The sequence below is a fragment of the Sus scrofa genome, chromosome 17, assembly GCF_054392235.1.
Source record: "Sus scrofa isolate SSC_HxYL_T2T_F1_AM1 chromosome 17, Sscrofa_HxYL_maternal_Yorkshire_Landrace_v2.0, whole genome shotgun sequence".
Taxonomy (NCBI): domain Eukaryota; kingdom Metazoa; phylum Chordata; class Mammalia; order Artiodactyla; family Suidae; genus Sus; species Sus scrofa.
Genome location: NC_139399.1, coordinates 63125677 through 63145069, shown reverse-complemented (window position 1 = coordinate 63145069; position 19393 = coordinate 63125677). Strand labels below are relative to the sequence as shown.

The following is a 19393-nucleotide window of genomic DNA, read 5'->3' as shown; positions in this document are numbered from 1 at the left end:
AAAAAAGAATGACATAAGGCCATTTGCAGCAACATGGATGGAACTAGAGAATCTCATCCTGAGTGAAATGAGCCAGAAAGACAAAGACAAATACCATATGATATCACTTATAACTGGAATCTAATATCCAGCACAAATGAGCATCTCCTCAGAAAAGAAAATCATGGACTTGGAGAAGAGACTTGTGGCTGCCTGATGAGAGGGGGAGAGAGTGGGAGGGATCGGGAGCTTGGGCTTATCAGACACAATCTAGAATAGATTTACAAGGAGATCCTGCTGAATAGCATTGAGAACTTTGTCTAGATACTCATGTTGCAACAGAACAAAAGGTGGGGGGAAAAATGTAATTGTAATGTATACATGTAAGGATAACCTGACCCCCTTGCTGTACAGTGGGAAAATAAAAAAAACTATTAAAAAAAAAAGAAAGAAATGAAAGAGGCCATCAAACTCATTTTATGAAAAGTAAACTATGGAACCAATCTGGCTTTGAGAACGCTGGGTAAAATACAGGGAGAGCCCATGGGCCAGCAAATCAAACCAATCACATTCTCGCAAAGGTTTCAGCTCCCTCTTTGGAAGGCTGAGCTCAGGCTGCAGATGTTCGGTTACAAGTCAGGTTGCTGCGCAAGCTGAGTCTGGCAGGAAGCAGATTCGAAGAAGGAGATCTGCATTCGGAAAGTGTCAAGGAGAAGGTTCTCAAAAGCAACACCCAGGCAGTAACCAGGGATGCAGGTGGGCTGTGATACACTCTCGACAACGCTCTCTGAAGATCCCCCAGCCCCTCCCAGGACCGCGGATGCCGGCAGAGTTGTCAAACCGGGACAGGCATTGAAGGCAGCAGGCTGTGCCCCAGGACAGGGCTTGGCTTTGGCCAGGTAGCTCCCTCCAGCATCAGCGCAGAGCTCCGCTGAAAGCTGTCCATCTATGATACCCCCAGCACGCCCAGTTGGAGGAAGAAAGGCCTCAGTCTTGGAAGAAATGGGCAGAGATCTAGAAGAACACAAGGCCCAGTCCACTGGCCCAGGCCAAGCCCTGTCAACCTTGTCACAGTTGGGCAGTGGATGCTGAAAAGTCAAGCCCAATGAGAGAAAATTCTCCCAGAGGACAGTGTTGAAGGAATGAAGGTCCTGCTGAGGTGTCTAACTGGAATGTTGAAAGAGACTTAGACAGAAGCATGGCGTGCCCAGCCCTTCCCAGAAGGCCTGTTGACCAAAAAGACACAGCAATAAAGTTAAGAGTTTAGAGGAATTCTTTATTTCACTCATCATTCATTCATTCATTCATCCAACAAACAGTTATTGAACCCCTACTATATGAGAAAAGCAAGAAGGAAGAACAAGCCATACCCTTGTGAAGCTCACAGATTCATGAGGGTAAAATCATCAAATCACATGCTCACATATTTTTATCTTATTTTCTCTTTTTTTGTGTGTCTTTTTAAGGCCGCACCCATGGCATACGGAGGTTCCCGGGCTAGGGGTCCGATCGGAGCTGTAGCAGCTGGTCTACACCACAGCTACAGCAATGTGGGATCTGAGCCGTGTCTGCGATCTACACCACCGTTCGCAGCAATGCCGGATCCTTAACCCACTGAGCGAGGCCAGGGATCGAACCCACATCCTAATGGATGCTAGTTGGGTTCGTTCACTGCTGAGCCATGATGGGAACTCCTCAATCACATATTTTTAAACAGCCATGATTGTTATGAAGAAATGAGGGTACTTGCTGACCAACAGAACTCTCGAATAGGATGGAAATACTCTGCATCCGCACTGCCCAACCCAACACGGGAGCCACTAACAAAGCATCACTACCGAGCCTCGGAAAGTAGCCGGTGCAATGGAGGAGCTGAATTTTTTTAATTTGATTCAATTTGAATTCATTTAAATTTAAAGACACACCCGTGGCGACTGGCTTCTCTCGCCCTTTACAAGTGGGATGGCGCTGAGAAAGCCATTTCCAAATCACTAACATGCCGGCTGAGATTTCCAGGATGAAATGGAAGTAGAGAGAGTAAACGAGCAAGACATTTCCAGTCAGTGCAAAAGCATGTGTCAGGGCAGTAACCGAGCAAAGAGAGCTTGGCCCCTGGGGGAAGCGGAGTAGGGAGGTTTGGTTGGAGCATTGGTTTGGCTGGGAGGAGACAGGGCAGAGCCTAGATCACATCAGTGTCTTCAGTACACGGCAGAATATTCATATGCAAGAGAAGGATTCGAGAGTTTGAAAATACAGGTAGGATAGGACTGGACTAGATTTTTAGGTGATCAATTTGTTGTAAGTAAAATACATTTGCGGAGTAGGGGACTGAGCCAGGGAACAGAGGCAGGAAAACACCCTTCAAAAGGTACGCACACCCAGGAGTTCCCGTCGGGGCTCAGTGGAAACGAATCTGACTAGCATCCATGAGGACGAAGGTTCGATCCCTGGCCTCTCTCAGTGGGTTCAGGATCCCATGTTGCCATAAGCTGTGGTGTAGATCTCGGACGCAGCTTGGATCTGGCATGGCTGTGGCGGTAGTGACAGCTGCTCCCCTTGGACCCCAAGCCTGGGAACCTCCATATGCCTCAGGGGGTGGGTGCAGTCCTAAAAAAAGACCTAAATAAATAAATATTTTTTTTTTTTAAAGTTACACAAACACACACACAGGGTTAAACATGCCCCAGTTAAGACTGGCAGGAACAAGTATTCCCGAGCCCCTGGGACAACCTTTCTGAAGGCAAAGTAGATCTATTTACCAAAATTGTAAATATATGCAATTTTGTAAGAGCAAGGTCCTTTTTAGATTTTATGTTAGAAATATAGTATCATGTATGCATAAGTGTATTCTCAAGGATGTTTACTGCTTCACTGTTTAATCATCAAAAACTAGAAATTATATTAAATGTGCATGATTAGTGTGAACTAATTAAAGAAATCTTGGAACAGCCGCATAAGTGAATCTTGGACATCCATTAAAAACGTCTAAAAGGGATCCCAACATAAAAGAAGAGTACCAAATAATATGAACCCGTATGTGCAAAAAACAATTGTACACAAACACACGCATTTTTTTTCCTTTTTATTACCTCACCTGCAGCATATGGAGGTTTCCAGGCTAAGGATCGAATCGAAGCTGCTGCTGCAGCCTACACCACAGGTATGGCAACACCCGATCCAAGCCGCACCTGTGACCTACAGTACCGCTTGTGGAAATGCTGGATCCTTAATCCATTGAGCCAGGCCAGGGATTGAAGCTGCATCCTCACAGAGACAACATCGGGTCCTTCACCCGCTGAGCCACAGCGGGAACTCCCAAACACGTGCATTTCTATATATACCTATATATAAACATCTGCATACAAACATCAAGCATCTGCCTAGAAACAGAGGCAAGCGTGGGTGGGAGGGAAACTTCCTCTTCATTCTACTCTTTTCTGCACTGTTTTCTTTACCATGTACACGCAATGTAAAACACGAGAAACTTTAAAAGAATTTTTGTAAAAGTCATCTTCTTTTCTTCATTTCTCTTTCCTTTTTTGCCAGAAAGTCAACACTGCCTTTTGGAACCCAACATAAACAATACATTTAAAAAATGTTTGGAGTTCCCATTGTGGTGCAGCAGAAACAAATCCGACTAGGATCCATGAGAATGTGGGTTCGATCCCTGGCCTCGCTCAGTGGGTTAAGGATCCGGCGTTGCTGTGAGCTGTGCTGTAGGTCGCAGACCCAGCTCGGATCTGGCGTTGCTGTGGCTGTGGTGTAGGCTAGCAGCTGGAGCTCGGATTTGACCCCTAACCTGGGAACTTCCATATGCCATGGGTGCATCCCTAAAAAGCCAAAATAAATAAAATAAATAAAATAAAATAAAAAATAAAAAATGTTCAAGTTTTCTGTTCTTGTTTTGTGGTCTGACATAAGTCGCAGCAGCACAGTGACATTCAAAGTTCTGGCTGCCATTTCCCACTCAGGAGGCCGAGAGTGGGGCACTGGGGAGATCAACCTGGGCCTCGGTGGACCCCTCTGTGCGCCTGGCATGCTCTTCACATCCACTCTCGTGCGTCTGGCTCAGGGCTGGACAGGTGGTGAGAGACGGAGGTCAGATGTCTACGTCTCTGTTTGGCTGCGATGGATGCTGAGGTGTGAGAAGTTCAGTGACGGGCTTTGGTCACAGCAGATGGCCAGCAGCAGGACGGGGTAAAAATCAAGCCATTCTCATTCCAGCCAGGTTTCGCTTCACCACATGTTTGGCCTGTGCTGAGGACTGACTGCCCAAGGGCTGCCAAGAAACATCACCCTGCAGAATTCCACAGAAGTCTTGGAATGTCTTGGGATTTATGAGAGGCTAGGGTCACTGTCTCATTCATAACTGAATGTGAAAAAGGGTTTCATTCCTTTATCGTAAGGTTCACTGAGCACCTGATATGGGGCAAGACACTATTGGATCATCCCCCTTCCCAGCTAGACCCACCTGAAGCATCTTTAAGACCAAGCGAGTTAATCAAAATATTGGTTAGGCAACAGAAGTTACCATATATTTGTTTGATTCAATAAACATATCTTTTGGAGTTCCCCTGTGGCTCAGTGGGTTAAGGATCCAGTGTTGTCACTGCTGCGGCTCAGGTCACTGCTGTGGCCCAAGTTCAGTCCCTGACCTGGGAACTTCTGCATGCCATGGGTGAGGCAAAAAACAAACAAACAAACAAAAAAACCTTTTCACCCAATACATTTTAATCAAATTTTCAGTTTCATTACTGTATTTTTATTTTTTTAATTTTTTAAAATTTATTTATTTATTTTTTTTTGGTTTTGAGATTTTTGTTGTTGTTGTTGTTGTTGCTATTTCTTGAGCCGCTCCCGCGGCATATGGAGGTTCCCAGGCTAGGGGTCGAATCGGAGCTGTAGCCACCGGCCTACGCCAGAGCCACAGCAACGCGGGATCCGAGCCGCGTCTACAACCTACACCACAGCTTACGGCAACGCCAGATTGTTAACCCACTGAGCAAGGGCAGGGACTGAACCCGCAACCTCATGGTTCCTAGTCAGATTCGTTAACCACTGCGCCACGACGGGAACTCCTCATTACTGTATTTTTAGAATAAAAATAACAAACATAATCAAGCTAGCATATGATTTATCACATCTTCTAGGTCAAAGATTTTGACATTGCATTTTCCAGGAAAGTGCTTTTCTAAGAAAATGTTATTTTTTTCTGTGTTTCTAAACTCTTATTTAATAACTCTTTTTTGAGTAAATGTCTTTTTTTTTTTTTTTGCTTTTTAGGGCCACACCCATGGCATATGGAGATTCCCAGGCTAGGGATCGAACTAGAGCTACAGCTGCCAGCCTAAACCACAGCCGCAGCAACATGGGATCTGAGCCACGTCTGTGACCTACACCATAGGTCGTGGCAATGCCAGATCCTTAACCCACTGAGCGAGGCCAGGGATCGAACCTGTGTCCTCATGGAAACGAGTCAGATTCATTTCTGCTGAGCTACGACCGGAACTCTGAGTAAACGTCACTCTTAAAAGAAAAAAAGACTGCAAAACTGAAAAGATTCTAATTATAAAATGGCCAAGAACGCTGCCTCATATTTGAGAAAATCTGTGTACAAATGGCTCCATTTTTTAACCTACTGGATTAGGAAAATCTTGAAAAAGCTCTCAAAGCACACTTTGGAAAGGTGAGAGAAAAGGGGTGTCCTTCTAGACTGCTGGGCACATCCTCCACAGCGACTTTGGTACAATTTTACATGTGAAGAGTTCCCATTGCAGCGCAGCAGAAACGAATCTGACTAGGAACCATGAGGTTTCAGGTTCAATCCCTGGCCTCGCTCAGTGGGTTAAGGATCCAGGGTTGCCGTGAATTGTGCTGTAGGTTGCAGACACAACTCATATCTCGCGTTGCTGTGGCTGTGGTGTGGGTCGGCAGCTGTAGCTCCAATTTGACCCCTAGCCTGGGAACCTTCATATGCCGCAGGTGTGGCCCTAAAAAGCAAAAAAACAAAAAAAACAAAAAACAAAAAAAAACCATTTACACGTGAATATGCTTTGGATAATAAGTTCACTTCTAGGAACTTACTCACCCAGATGAGGGTGTCTGCAGCACTGTCTGTAACAGGGAAAAAAGAACTACTCCAATGTTCCACAAGAGAGAAAGCACTTTGAACTCAAATTTAAACTCTGCCACGTATCAGCTGTATGACTTGGACAAAAACAGCATCACAGTTGACTCAGTCTCATGATCTTTAAAATGGACATAGGAGTTCCCGTCGTGGCGCAGTGGTTAACGAATCCGACTAGGAACCATGAGGTTGCGGGTTCGGTCCCTGCCCTTGCTCAGTGGGTTAAAGATCCGGCGTTGCCGTGAGCTGTGGTGTAGGTCGCAGACGCGGCTCGGATCCTGCGTTACTGTGGCTCTGGCGTAGGCCGGTGGCTACAGCTCCAATTCGACCCCTAGCCTGGGAACCTCCATATGCCGCGGGAGCGGCCCAAGAAATGGCAAAAAGACAAAAAAATTAAAAATAAAAAAAAATAATAAAATGGACATAAAAAACACCTACTTCTTGCACCTATTTAATAATGAATAAAAGGAAGAAAGGAAAGGAAGAATGACTAATAAGCAAATAAATATAGTAAATACATCCATACACAAGAATTCTGTCCAAATATTGAAAAGCATGATAAGATGCTTATAAAAAAGATGATAAGGAGTTCCCATCGCGGCATAGTGGATACGAATACGACTTGGAACCGTGAGGTTGTGGGTTCGATCCCTGGCCTCGATCAGTGGTTTAAGGATCCAGTGTTGCCGTGAGCTGTGGTGTAGGTTGCAGACGTGGCTCGGATCTGGTGTTTCTGTGGCTGTGGTGTAGGCTGGTGGCTACAGCTCTGATTAGACCCCTAGCCTGGGAACCTCCATATGCCGCCAGTGCGGCCCTCAAAAGACAAAAAAAAAAAAGATGCATTTAGCATGATGCCAAATAAGAAAAACGTGATTCAGGATGAGTATATAATTACATATCATGCACATGCACACATACACTATTTTATACACAGACTATTCTGGAATGAACGATCCACAGGGGTTGTTTCTGGGGATGGGAACCAGATGATTCCTAGAGACAAGGATGAAAAGAATCCAACTGTTCAATGTAGAAATGCGGTACCTTTGAATTTTGTACCCCGTATATATGCTACCTATTCCCCCCAAAAAAATCAAATCTAATTTTGTGTTAACGGGGCCAATCCAAACTTCCAGTGTTAAGTGCTAAATTCCCTGATGCTAAATATGCAGGTTACACACTCTTAGCAATGACGAGAAATTCTAGAACATCCTAACACTCAAGAATAGAATCTACAACAAAGTCAAGTGGGACTCAGTCCCAGTTTTCTACGTGTCTTCTCATATTTGAATGTCCCATTCTATTATTCTGACCTGTAGCAAAATCATTCAATCTGTGGAGAGTAAGAATTTATAACAGGTTAAGAGCCGGGGGAACAGCGGTGAATGAGACAGCCAAGGTCTTTGATCTCACAGAACTTAGATCCTAGTGGGAGAAGACATACCCCACAAAGAAACATATATCTGGCACAAAAATAGGAAAATTAATCTTTAAAAAAGCATATGCATACTCTTAAATTAAGGCAATGTGTTGGAGGGACACGTGATGATGAGAGTAGGTTGGTCTGAGGCAGGAACTATAAAGCTGAAATCTGGACACCAAGAGAGAGGCAGCCAGGAAAAAAAAAAAAAAAAAAACAGAGAAAAGATCATCTATTAATAGAGAAGATGGATTCCAAGGGATTAAGAATCCCCCCCTCTGGGGCCGAAAATCCCTGGGAAATGTTCCTTTCATACCTCTCACTTTATGCAGTTTTTTGCATAGGAATTAATGGATGCTGAGGACTCGTCTAGTTTCACGATATCCAGTTTGTCATGAAACAATGTTGCCCTATTATTTCAAAACATCCACTGTTGGTGGAATCCAAGCCAAGTTCAAACGGTGGTTCTTTGTCACGTTAGCTAAAATATCTGCATTTTGGTAAACAGGAACTTGGAAATCTGAAGAAATTGTTTGTAGGAAGCGTCGATGAATTCTTTCGCTAGGGGATTCAAAACGTATGTTTTCTTAAAGTTTTCTAAAAGGAATTCTCTTTCATTGCGTTCATGTGCAGTGGTAACATAATAAAATGCATTTCACGACTTCAAGGACTTTCCTCAACAGTGTAATCTGTGTCGCGGAAAAGCTCTGAGCACAACTAGTGTTTTAATTTAACTTGAGCTAGTAGTCCATTCATAAGACAGGCTAATTTCTCTTTCCATTAACCGCTAAAGTATTCATTGTATAAATTAATCAAGGGAAGAGAGGGTAAAATCTTAGGCAAATTGGCCAGAAGCTTGTAGGTTTTATGGGGGGAGAGGGGACACAGACACCCTTGGCGAGAGCAGATAGACATCCCTTAAGGAGACGCTATTGAGTACATGGGATATTTTTTTCTTAGGATCGGTTTGTAAGATACTTGGATAAAATCAAGCCATATGGCAATAGCAAGGAAAGACATTTTTACAGAACTTACTTAAAAGTCCAATCATGCTGAGTTTCCCAACTTCAGTCATGCTGTGCCACCATTTGGATTTGTGCTGCATCTGAGTTCTCAACACCTACCTCCAGCTTTTGCCAACTAACACCTGCACTGGGACTTAATGATCTATTTTAAAAAAATTCACTGTTTAAATTAAATTTATATAAAGAGGACACTACATATTCTTGTCTTAAGGGAAAACCAGTATCACGTGAAGGCAAATGTAGAATGTAATACCTCAGAATGTTAATGAATACAATAAAATAAGTTACCATTGAAGTTGGCACCTAAGTATGGTTTTTCTCTCTATGAAAAGGCCTACTAGCCCACAGCTCTTTGAGCTAAGTTGAATCAGAACTCATTTTATGGTTCAATGTTGTTTATGGCTCTCAAAGGGTTTCTCAAGACACAGGATGCTCTGCTGAACACCTGAAACTAACACAACATTATAAACAAACTATACTTCAGCTTTTTTTTAAAGTTTAAAAAAACACATGATTTTCACATTTGAGGAGCACTTGTAGAGTTAATAAGCAAAAGCATAATTATCACTCTTTTAATCAAAGGCCTGCCATTTGGGCTAACATATTCATACTTTCTCATTTAGCGTTTCATCAGTGGCTCCTAAATAAACTTGATGTTATAAAAATGAATCACTCAAGCTAATAGCGAGAGGAATGTACAATGCTACCTGTTTTTCATTACCAAAGCCATGGCTCGTCTACTGAGTGATATGAATGAGTTAATTTCAACCAGTTTATGTATGGTTCTTACAAACAATGAACAGCAAATATCAACTCAATCTCTTGGCAGTTAAAAATAAAGATCAACATTACAGCCTTTCACAAAGTTCCTACTATGCTTTAGGCACAGGATTAAGAGTTTGATATTGGAAGTTCCCGTTGGGGCTCAGCAGTAGCAAGTCCAACTAGCATCCATGAAGATGCAGGTTTGATCCCTGGCCTCACTCAGTGGGTTAAGGATCTGGCATTGCCGTGAGCTACAGTGTAGGCTGAAGACATGGCTCAGATCCTGTGTTGCTGTAGGCTGGCAGCTGCAGCTGCAATTTGACCCCTAGCCTGGGAACTTCCATATGCAGTGGGTGTGGCCCCAAAAAGCAAAAAAATCAAAATAAAAATAAAGAATTTGAGTCTGATATTTTTATGAGAAGCATATTAGTACCCTCATTTTTGTACACGAGGAAGCTAAATTTCAGCAAGAGTAAGCTATTTCCCCAAGGCTTCAAAGTCAGTAAGTGGCCAAGTTGAGATCCAAAGTCAAGTTGAGATCCAAACTAAAGTGTGAGTCCCAAATGTATGTTATGTCCACCACGTTAAAAATAATGGCAGGAAGGAAGGAACCCAGCAAGATTCATAGTAGTTACAATCAAGACTACTCTAAAATGCATATCAAAAACAAAGGACCTAAAACATCTAAAACAATTTTGAAAAAGAAAATAAAGTGGGAGTCTACCCTATCTCAAGACTTACATGGACAGACACATCACTGCACAGTGGAGGCACACAAAACAATGCAAGAGAATTGAGGACTTAGGAATGGATACATGTAAATATGCTCCATAGAGAAAAGACAGCCTTTTCAACAAATGGTCCTGGAGCAACTGGACATTCATAGGCAGAAAATGAACCTACACCTAAAATGCACACCATATTTAAAAACTGACTCAAAACGGATCACGTACTTAAATGTAAAAGGTAAAACCATAAAATATTTAGGCCACAAAAGCAGGGAAGGAGTTCCCACTGCGGTTCAGCAGTAATGAACCTGACAACATCCATGAGGATCTGGGTTCAATCCCTGGCCCTGCTCAATGGGTTAAGGATCTGGCATTGCCGTGAGCTGTGGTGTAGGGCACAGACATGATTCAGATCCTTCGTTGCTGTGGCTGTGGTATAGGCCAGCAGCTACAGCTCTGATTTGACCCCTGGCCTGGGAACTTCCATGTGCCGTGGGTGCAGTCCTAAAAGGACAAAAAACAAAAACAAAAAAACAAAACAAAACAAAACAACCAAGGATCTTGGGCTGGACAAAGCATTAGTGACAAGAGGAAAAAAATTTAAAAACTGATAAATTGTACTTCACCAAAATTTAAAATTTTTGCTCTGTGATAGACCTTGTGAAAAGGATTTTTAAAAAGCTAAGTGCATACTCAAAGAAAATATGTGAAAATCACATGTCTGAAAAGGCTTAGTAGCTAAGATATACAAAAAACTCTCAAAACTCAAAGGTTAAAAAACAAGCAATCCAATTAGAAACTGGGCAAAATACATGAATAGGCAAGTTACCAGAATGTATGTACAGAAGGCAAATCAGAACACAAAATAATACTCAACATCACAAGGAGATACCAACACACACACAATCAGAACGTCTAAGCCCAAACAGACAGCAAAAACTGGGGACAACACCAAATGCTGGCAAGGCTGCAGAGAAACCGAATCATTCATGCCTCACTGGCATGAATGTAAAATGGTACAACCACTGTGAAAAACACGCAACTACTAATACAACAATGGCAATTGTATTCCTGGGCATTTCCTAGAGGTATGAAAACTTACATTCACACAAAAACCTGTACCCCGTATTTATACCGGCCTTATTCATAACAGCCTAACACTGGAAACCACCTCCAAAAGGCCTTCGATAGTTGAATGGCTAAACAAACTATGGCATATTCACACCATAGAATAATCCCTAGCAATAAAAAGGAATGAACCATTGATACCCACATTACTCATGACAATTCCAGGGAATTACGCTGAGTTAAAAAAATGTTACATTCTATATGGTTCAGTTTATATAATATTTTTGAAATGATATAACTACAGAAATGAAAAACAGATTGGTAGTTGTCAGGGCTTTAGGGCTGTGGGGGGCAGAGGGGCAGCTACAAAAGAAAAATACGCAGGACCTTGTGGTGGGGGATGTTCTGTGCCTTGATAGCATCAATATCAGTATCCTGGTTGCGATACTTGACTATGGATGTGAAAGATGGCACCATTGGGGGAAACTGTGTAAAGGGTGTGGGGCATCTCTCTGAATTATTTCTTACACCTCACACCTACTTTTATCTAAAATTTAAACATTTAATTTAAGAACATGAGACAGTGGTTCTTAACCTTTTTGAAAATTGTAGAGGGTGGGAGGTGAGAGCGCTCGGGATACTGAAGTCTGGATCTCTCTAAGAATCTCATAAAAGCTATGAAGCATCACCAGAAAAAAATCATTTGCCTCCTCTCTCCAGAGACCATTTAAGGGTTCCACTGAAAAATACAGCCAACAGTTACATTCTCTGAGACACAGGGCGTCAACAAAGGCCTAAGCCTTTGTTCTAAAACACTCATAAAGCAAACACAGCCCCCCAGCTGCTTCCGGGTACTTATCCAAACTATACACATCTGCATTCTAGAAATAAGCTATATTGAAGCCATGTATCTGTGGCATTTCTAAACTCCCAATTTCATCTTGAATTTCATAGAACAGGGGTTTGTGGGAGGAAGACTTCATAATCTCTTCCTGGCTTAGAATTTCCAAAGATTTTATTTCCATCAGACTGGAATCAAATTCCAGAGTAAGAAGAAAATCCAATTTCCCCTTCTTCATTTCACAAAAATGAAACAGGGAAGTATCTGCAGATGTCTTTTCACTTCAATATTTGAGCTGTTACTCAAACTAATTCATCCTTAACTATTGTGAATATATTAATCTTGTGTTAACAATACAAGTCCAAAAATAGACTGTCAATTCCTTGAGGTTGTTGACTATACTTGTCTTATTTAAGGTGGTTTTCTCTGAGCTTCTTAACACGAGTATTCAACTTAATATATATCTGATGCATGATAAAATAAATGAAAGCAAATATATCCTGAATGAAAACTTAATTCTTAAAATGCCAAAGATAATGACCCCTCCACACACTCACAAAAACCACAAAGCTCCTTAAAAAATAAATATCTCTAGCCACTTAATGAATATCGTAAAAAAAAAAAAAAAACCTATCCTGGCAGATGTGGGAAAAATCACATCAGTAATGTGGTTTATGTCTACACACAAAAATCACTAAATTGGCCATTCTTTGCCTAAATCAGTTTGGGGATGATGATTAAAGGTTGGCTTTATGCATAATTAACCATACCCTCCATAAGGACCATTGAATAAAGATGACTAAAACACCAGCTGGAAAGCATTTCTGACACGGAAACCAGGGAAGCTGATTCAAATGGGGCTAACACACTGAGTAGACCTGACTCAGGCACCTGTATTCAGTCTACTGACCATAAATGTCACTACTGGAAGTTACCCCCAAAGTCTTTTTCCCTCGAGGAAGGAAGGAGAAGAGGGCTTCACGCGTCTTACTGAACGGCTGCCTGTGTTCGCATGTGCATGTCTATACACACTCATGGACTGAGAGTATATGATGAATTTATTTTATTCCTAAAATTTTGATGTTACAAACCTAACTTTGCCATGGCACCCTAAAAAAATGCGCAGATGCCTGATCATCTCTAAATCCAAGAACCCTAAATGAAATATTAAACCACTCTGGCATAGTGGGTCAAGGGAAACAGAGAAGCAAAGGCATAAGAAAATACGTCTGCCTAAAATGTGGCCACGAATTAAACATTTTACATATCTATTCTCTGCCACCCAAGAAAAAGATCCCCAAACTCACAGAGTTATGTCCTGCTCTGGTGGGCTTGCTCAAACCAAAGTTACATGGGGAGTTCCCATTGTGGCTCAGCAGGTTAAGAACCCAACTGGTATCCATGAGGATGAGGGTTCGATCCCTGGCCTCATCCAGTGGGTTACAGATGCAGCAAGCTGTGGGGTATGTCACAGTTGCGGCTCAAATCCGGTGTTGCTGTGGCTGTGGCAGTGGCTGGAGGCTGCAGGTCTGATGCGACCCCTAGTCTGAGAACTTCCATATGCTGCAGGTGTGGCCCCAGAAAAAAAGCAAACCAAACAATAACAAAGTTACATGGAGATGAGTTTCTCTTGATATCTTTGCCATTTATCTAGAGATCATGAAAAATCAGAAGAAGGCAAATATCTCTCCCATAACCTTAGGGGTCTTGTATACTAATTATTTCATAGATACTAAGTTTGTTTTTCTAAATGAACAGCAAGTTCTTTGAGGATGAGGCCTATTGAAGTAGGAGAGGTTAGAATAACAACCACCCAGAGCATTATCATAATCTAATAGCCCTAATAGTAAGACGGAGAGCAGGAAGAAACATTAATTGGGTTTCCAGTGCATCAAATATTGTGTTAAGCCTTTTATGAAGATCACTTTGTAGGTGGCTGTTGTGAGTCTCCCTATTTTTACAGAAGCCTGTGCCTTATCAATGCTAAATAACGCACCAATAATCACATAACCGGCCACCAAAATGTCCAAGGCCATGGTCTTAAACCAGTACACAAGGATGGATTCGCTCATTCATTCATCCTTCATTCATTCAGTAAGTCTTCATCAAGTGCTTCTCCAAGCTGGAAACTGTTCCAGGCACTGGGATTCGGCTCTAATTAAAAGACAGTGCATGGACGTAACTAGAGATTATCATACTAAGTGAAATCCAAAAGAGAAGGACAAATCCCATATGAAATCACTGATATGTGAAATCTAAAATATGACACAAATGAATCTAGCTACAAAACAGAAACAGACTCACTGACATACAGAAGAGACCTGTGGCTGCCAAGCGGGAGCAGGAAGAAAGTGGGATGGACTGGGAGTTTGGGGTGAATAGATGCAAACTCTTACATTTAGAATGGACAAGTGATGAGGTCCGACTGTACAGTGCCCAGGAAACTATATCCAATCTCTCGGGATAGACCATGATGAAAAATAATGTTTTGAAGAAGAGCATAAAAATAATAATAACAAAAGACAGAGAGGTTCTAGCTGGCGATAGAGGCAACCAACACATAAAATGCACAGATGAGGATGCGGGCTCGCCGGGAGAAGAGGGTCTTGGTAGACAAGAGCAGAGAGATGATATTTAAAGGCAAGTAATCGAGGGGGGACTGCACGGCGATAAAGTGAATAGCTGTGAATTTAAACCGAGACTTGCCTAGTGGACGAGCCATAGCAATTACTGATAGGGAAATTTTCTCCACTGCAAAGGAAGAAACCAAGTGAGAAACAGTTATACAATATGCCATCTAAGCCACACAGTCAGGTTAATGAAGTGCAAACTGCCAGATCCACTTCTTCTAACAATACATTTTGAGTGCCTTTTGTGGATTTGTCAGATAACTGTAGGCAGCTGTTCGCCTTTCCCCCTCCACAGCCCCCCAAATAGTAACATCGACATTCTTGAACAAATACTGCACCCAGGGCACAGCTCAAGACCTCCATGGACCACTGGAGATGAAGCTGGAGAATGAACCTGTGAAGACACTGAGACTTTTAAGTTAAATGAGCAGAATTTCATTACGCTTTTAGATGTTTACGGAGAAAAAAGCAAGTCTGATTATTTAATCACTTACATCGTTTAGGATCTCAACTAAAGGTGATCACGTATCTGCAACCCATCTGAAGGGCTACGGCCTTAGAATTTTTCATGGCCCGTTGGAAAATCACTTAAATGTCTATAATGTGTAAAAATTTCATCCAGTGAAAATATCCTAGAACTGCATAAATGTTTATGATTTTGGACATTTCTAGACAGAAGGATTAATGAAATCAATAACTCTTATATCCTTCCACCGATCCTAACTCACCCTTGATTATACCAAAGAAACAATACTATCAGAATCAGCATGATATGTTTTCCTTGCATTTTGACAGAGATTATCTCATACAATACTCATAATCATTAAATAGCGTTCACTGTACAGACAGGAAAAATGAGGCCAAGAGGTCAAGGGTCATAGAGCTAATGAGTAACAGAAGGAGAATTTGTTCCCTTTTCTTCTTTTTCCAAATCTGAGGGGTACGCCCTCGCACAGCAACTGCTTACCATGACATATTATTTTCTTGTTTAATTATAAACCCTCCCAAACATGGTTCTAATCCGCAGACACTTGTCTGGAGTCCATTAATAAAACCATCCTGTTATATTAGTCCCTTAAGAGGCTTCTGAATTGCAAAGTTAGGCATTCACTGTGTAGTTCAGTCCATAGATGATGCGCACTTACTGAGTGCCTGCTGTGTACCAAACGTAATGGCCAACCACTCTTTGAGACTTACACATGGCACATGATGTTCCAGGCTATCCGCAGCCTAGAATGCCGCTGACATTTCTTACTTTGGAGTGGGGGTCGTCCCTGTGTAAGTTCCTTGAAGCCTTCCTCTTGAGGCCTCCACTGGAACTTCACTTTGCTGTGTTTTCTGACCACTACGTCATCAGCTTCCTCAGTTTATGCATTACATATTAGCAGACATAATATAGATTAGAACACTTTTTGAAAATTAACTGGTGATAAAACCAATCTTAACAACAAATAAAACCAGATTTGGATGATTATAGTTTTGACCTTTTCTCTCCATGAGCAATAACCATCATTTGAGAGATGGTCGAAAACCTATTCAAGTGTTAATACAGACAAAATGAATAAATCCTGGGAAAGTTGGGAAAGTACACTGCTGGTTGGCATCCAAAATGCTGTAAAATATAAAAGGAATGCAAAGTAAACTATATTTTCTTTCCTTTTGCTTCAAATATCTGTCCATAAACATTGGCACACACATAGGACTATATTGTGTCAGCTGTAAAAATATAGAAAAATAATCTCAATTACTATAAACTAGAGAGTTATGGTAACCAGTCTTTCAAATAAATCACCATGTGTCACAATTTGGCATCAACTCTGATCCTTATGAATAATTCACATTTTGTGCATTAATAATTCATGCCCTCTTTCTATTGGAATGCTCTCTAGCACAAGAATGGATGTCTCTTACCAATTTCCTCAACTGACATGATGGAGTAAATCTAAAATTAGAACGGTGTTTTTCAATGCTCCTTTTAAAACGGTAACACTTGGCTGGCCCATAGGTTATCCAAAATACAAAATTCTTACTATTTCTTGCCCTTTGCATGACAGTCACTAGGTTAAGCAATAGTTGTTCCTATTGATGAGAATATTTACATAACGTAAAAGAAAACCAAGGAAACTCAGGGTTAATAGGGATTGGTTCATTCTGTTATAGGTCTCCCTAATTATATATTTATATATTCACAATAACACAGGGCATAGTTGCTAAAACATGGTACCAAGGCAGCCGGGGGGTGGGGGGGCGGGGGGGGGGGAGGACCAAAACAAAACAGGCAGGAGTTTTTAATAAATACAGACTTTTCCCACCAGCAGGTTTTCCTCTCTAGCTGTTTAACACAGAGAATTTTCTTTTAGTTTTCAGTAAAATTATCTGGCACACAAAAAGCCCAAAGAGCAAATAAGAGAAAGGTGCGGGTGACATATATTTGTAAAGAAAGACAATCACTTTATCACTATAACTCTACTCCCACTGTGGCCATTCCTCATCCCTGCTGATATTTTTTCAGACATTCCAAAAGTAAACTTTCCTTCCCTCACTCCCTCGCCCAAATAAACAAATCACACACACACTAAACACACACAGCAACAGCACTTGACATAAGGCAAAGAGAAAAGAGTCTGAAATTTCAACAACAAAAAGAATCATTCCAGGGTTCCCCCCCACCCCCACCCCAGAATTAGGGTGAGTTCTTTCTGAAGTCGATCAGTGAAAGTGCAAAAGGGACAAGGAGCAAAAGGGAGGGGGTTTTAAGAGAGGAGCCATCCTCGTGCCAACTCTGCGCCCTACAAGTACCTTCCGCTTCATTCATGCTTCCTTTTAGTACCTATTTAGGGAGGGAGCACTCGCTCAGTGCCAGGGATTATGTTCCGCCCTAAATAATCTTCCAGCGGGCAGCCAGTGCGTATTCCAGCAACAAAACCACAACGCGCCTCTGCCAACACCTGGGCGGGGGCTGGGTCACTGTCCAGGACCCCGGAGTCCGAAACCCTTTCAACTTGGCGGAAACCTCCCCTTGGGGTCAGAGGGTCACGGGGCTATTCACACTGAGAGCGTCTGCCCTTTCTCAGCCAGTCGATCCATCCCCTGGAAAAGTTAAGTTGGCAGCGAATGGGAAGAGGGGCACCCGGCAGGCTCAGCACCCCCTCCTGGGTTTCTCAGCTCCAACTCCCATGGCTACCGAGAAATATTTATTTCCATTAGATGGGCTCCAGTGGCTACTGAAGCCGAACACGCGGCCACCATCAGAAAGCCAAGTCATCCGAGAGATAAAGATAGATTCATTACACACCTAGACCCGGCCTTAGAGGGGCAGCCCCAGCAGATGTGGGTTTCGGCTGAGAAACCACAGCGCGATTCCCCAGCGCGCTGCCTGGAATCTCCTTCCACCCTCGGGGATGCTGGCTAAGGATAAAGACAATTGAACCGGCGAACAGTAGGGAGGGGGGAAAAAAAGGATCGATACTTACCCCTAGGCGTCTGCTCCGGATCCTCACGTACCCTTGCTTCACTATGTCATTAAAATTGGAAGCCATCCCGGACAGCCGGTGACCCCCCTCACCCAAGCGCACGCACCCTAAGCGGCTGCAGGGGAGGGCGGAGGGCAGGGGCGAGAGAAGGCTTTGGGGTGGGGGAGGAGAAAGTGGACGAGGTGAAGCGGCGACCGCGGCGGCCCCGGCGGGGCTTCAGAAGGCGCACATCACTTTCTGCGTCCCCCAAAGCCTGAAAGTGGGCGGCCGGCTTGCAGCCACTTTGGGGGAGCGCAGAGAGCGCGCAGCGCCGCGAGGCGAGGCTGGAGCGCCGGCGTCAGCTGACTCATCTGCCAGCCTGCCAGGAGGAGGAGCGGCGGCTGCTCAGGGATCCTGACCAGCCTCCTCCCGGGGGCCCGGGAGGAGAAGGAGGAGGAGGAAGAAGAGAAGGAGGAAGGGGTGGGGGTGGAGGAGGGCGAGGAGGAGGAGCCGCGCGGCCCGGGTGCCCGGCGGTGCCACCCGCCGGCAGACACACGGAAATGCGCGCCCCCTCCCCCCTTCCCCACCCACCTGGCCCGACCCGCCTCCCCTTCCGACCCCTCCTCTCGTCCGGGACCCCGACTTGCTCCTGCCCGCCCCCCGCAGCTCGCCCACACCCGCCGAGATGAGGCTCAATCTCTTCTTGCTCCGGGCTTATTTTAGATGGAGAGGAAATTTCACTTTTTTTCCCAGCCGCCGCCTACCTCGCCTCTCCCTTCGCCCCATCTCTTCCCTGAGAAGGACTGGCTTTGACCACTGTGGTGCGTGTGTCTAGGGGGGCGGTGTTGCCAAGGTTTGCCTTGACCTTGGCATATGAGGGGAGGGATATTGCCCTGGCTTAAGCTGCGCTTCCTTGGGTTTCCTTGGCATCCTGGACCCAGCTCTCCGATGATATCATTTGCCACATTTTCCTTGTCTGAGCCTGTCTTTCCCGCCTGAATGCGAGTTTCCCAGGGCCGACCCTTCACCTCATTAACAAGTGTACCCCCAAACCTTACCCCAGCGCAGGTGGTGAAGACATCCTTGGTGTCAGGCATCCTCTAGGCCCTTTGCGTGGGCTCATTTAAACTCCCCGGTACCCTATAAAGTACACCCCCACCTTATGCGAATACCAGGATCATATTTATGCCTTCCTAGCCTAGCAATAGAGCTCCTGTTCACAGCCATTGCAGGATACTGCCTAGAGAATAAGACACTGGATTTTACAGGCACCTGCCCCTGAAACATGTTTGAATTGAGAACAGCTAACGTAGAGTGGCATCAGGCATTAGGCATTGTGCTAATCCTGTAAAGGGAAT

At 43.5% G+C, this 19393-nt stretch overlaps 1 protein-coding gene across 2 annotated transcripts in view; it reads right to left on the bottom strand.

Annotated features, from left to right (window-relative positions):
• Positions 1–18381, bottom strand: part of DOK5 (docking protein 5) — a 152046-nt gene extending 133665 nt beyond the window's left edge. The window contains exon 1 of one of the 2 annotated variants that reach the window (XM_085002635.1): positions 18057–18381. Coding sequence is in view for 1 of the 2 variants with exons in the window: in NM_001123107.1 (NP_001116579.1) it covers positions 18057–18122 (66 nt within the window). In the remaining variant the exon portion in view is untranslated. The remainder of the gene's footprint in view (positions 1–18056) is intronic. The other variant, NM_001123107.1, reaches the window with a different exon arrangement.
• Between the last annotated feature and the right edge of the window lie 1012 nt (positions 18382–19393).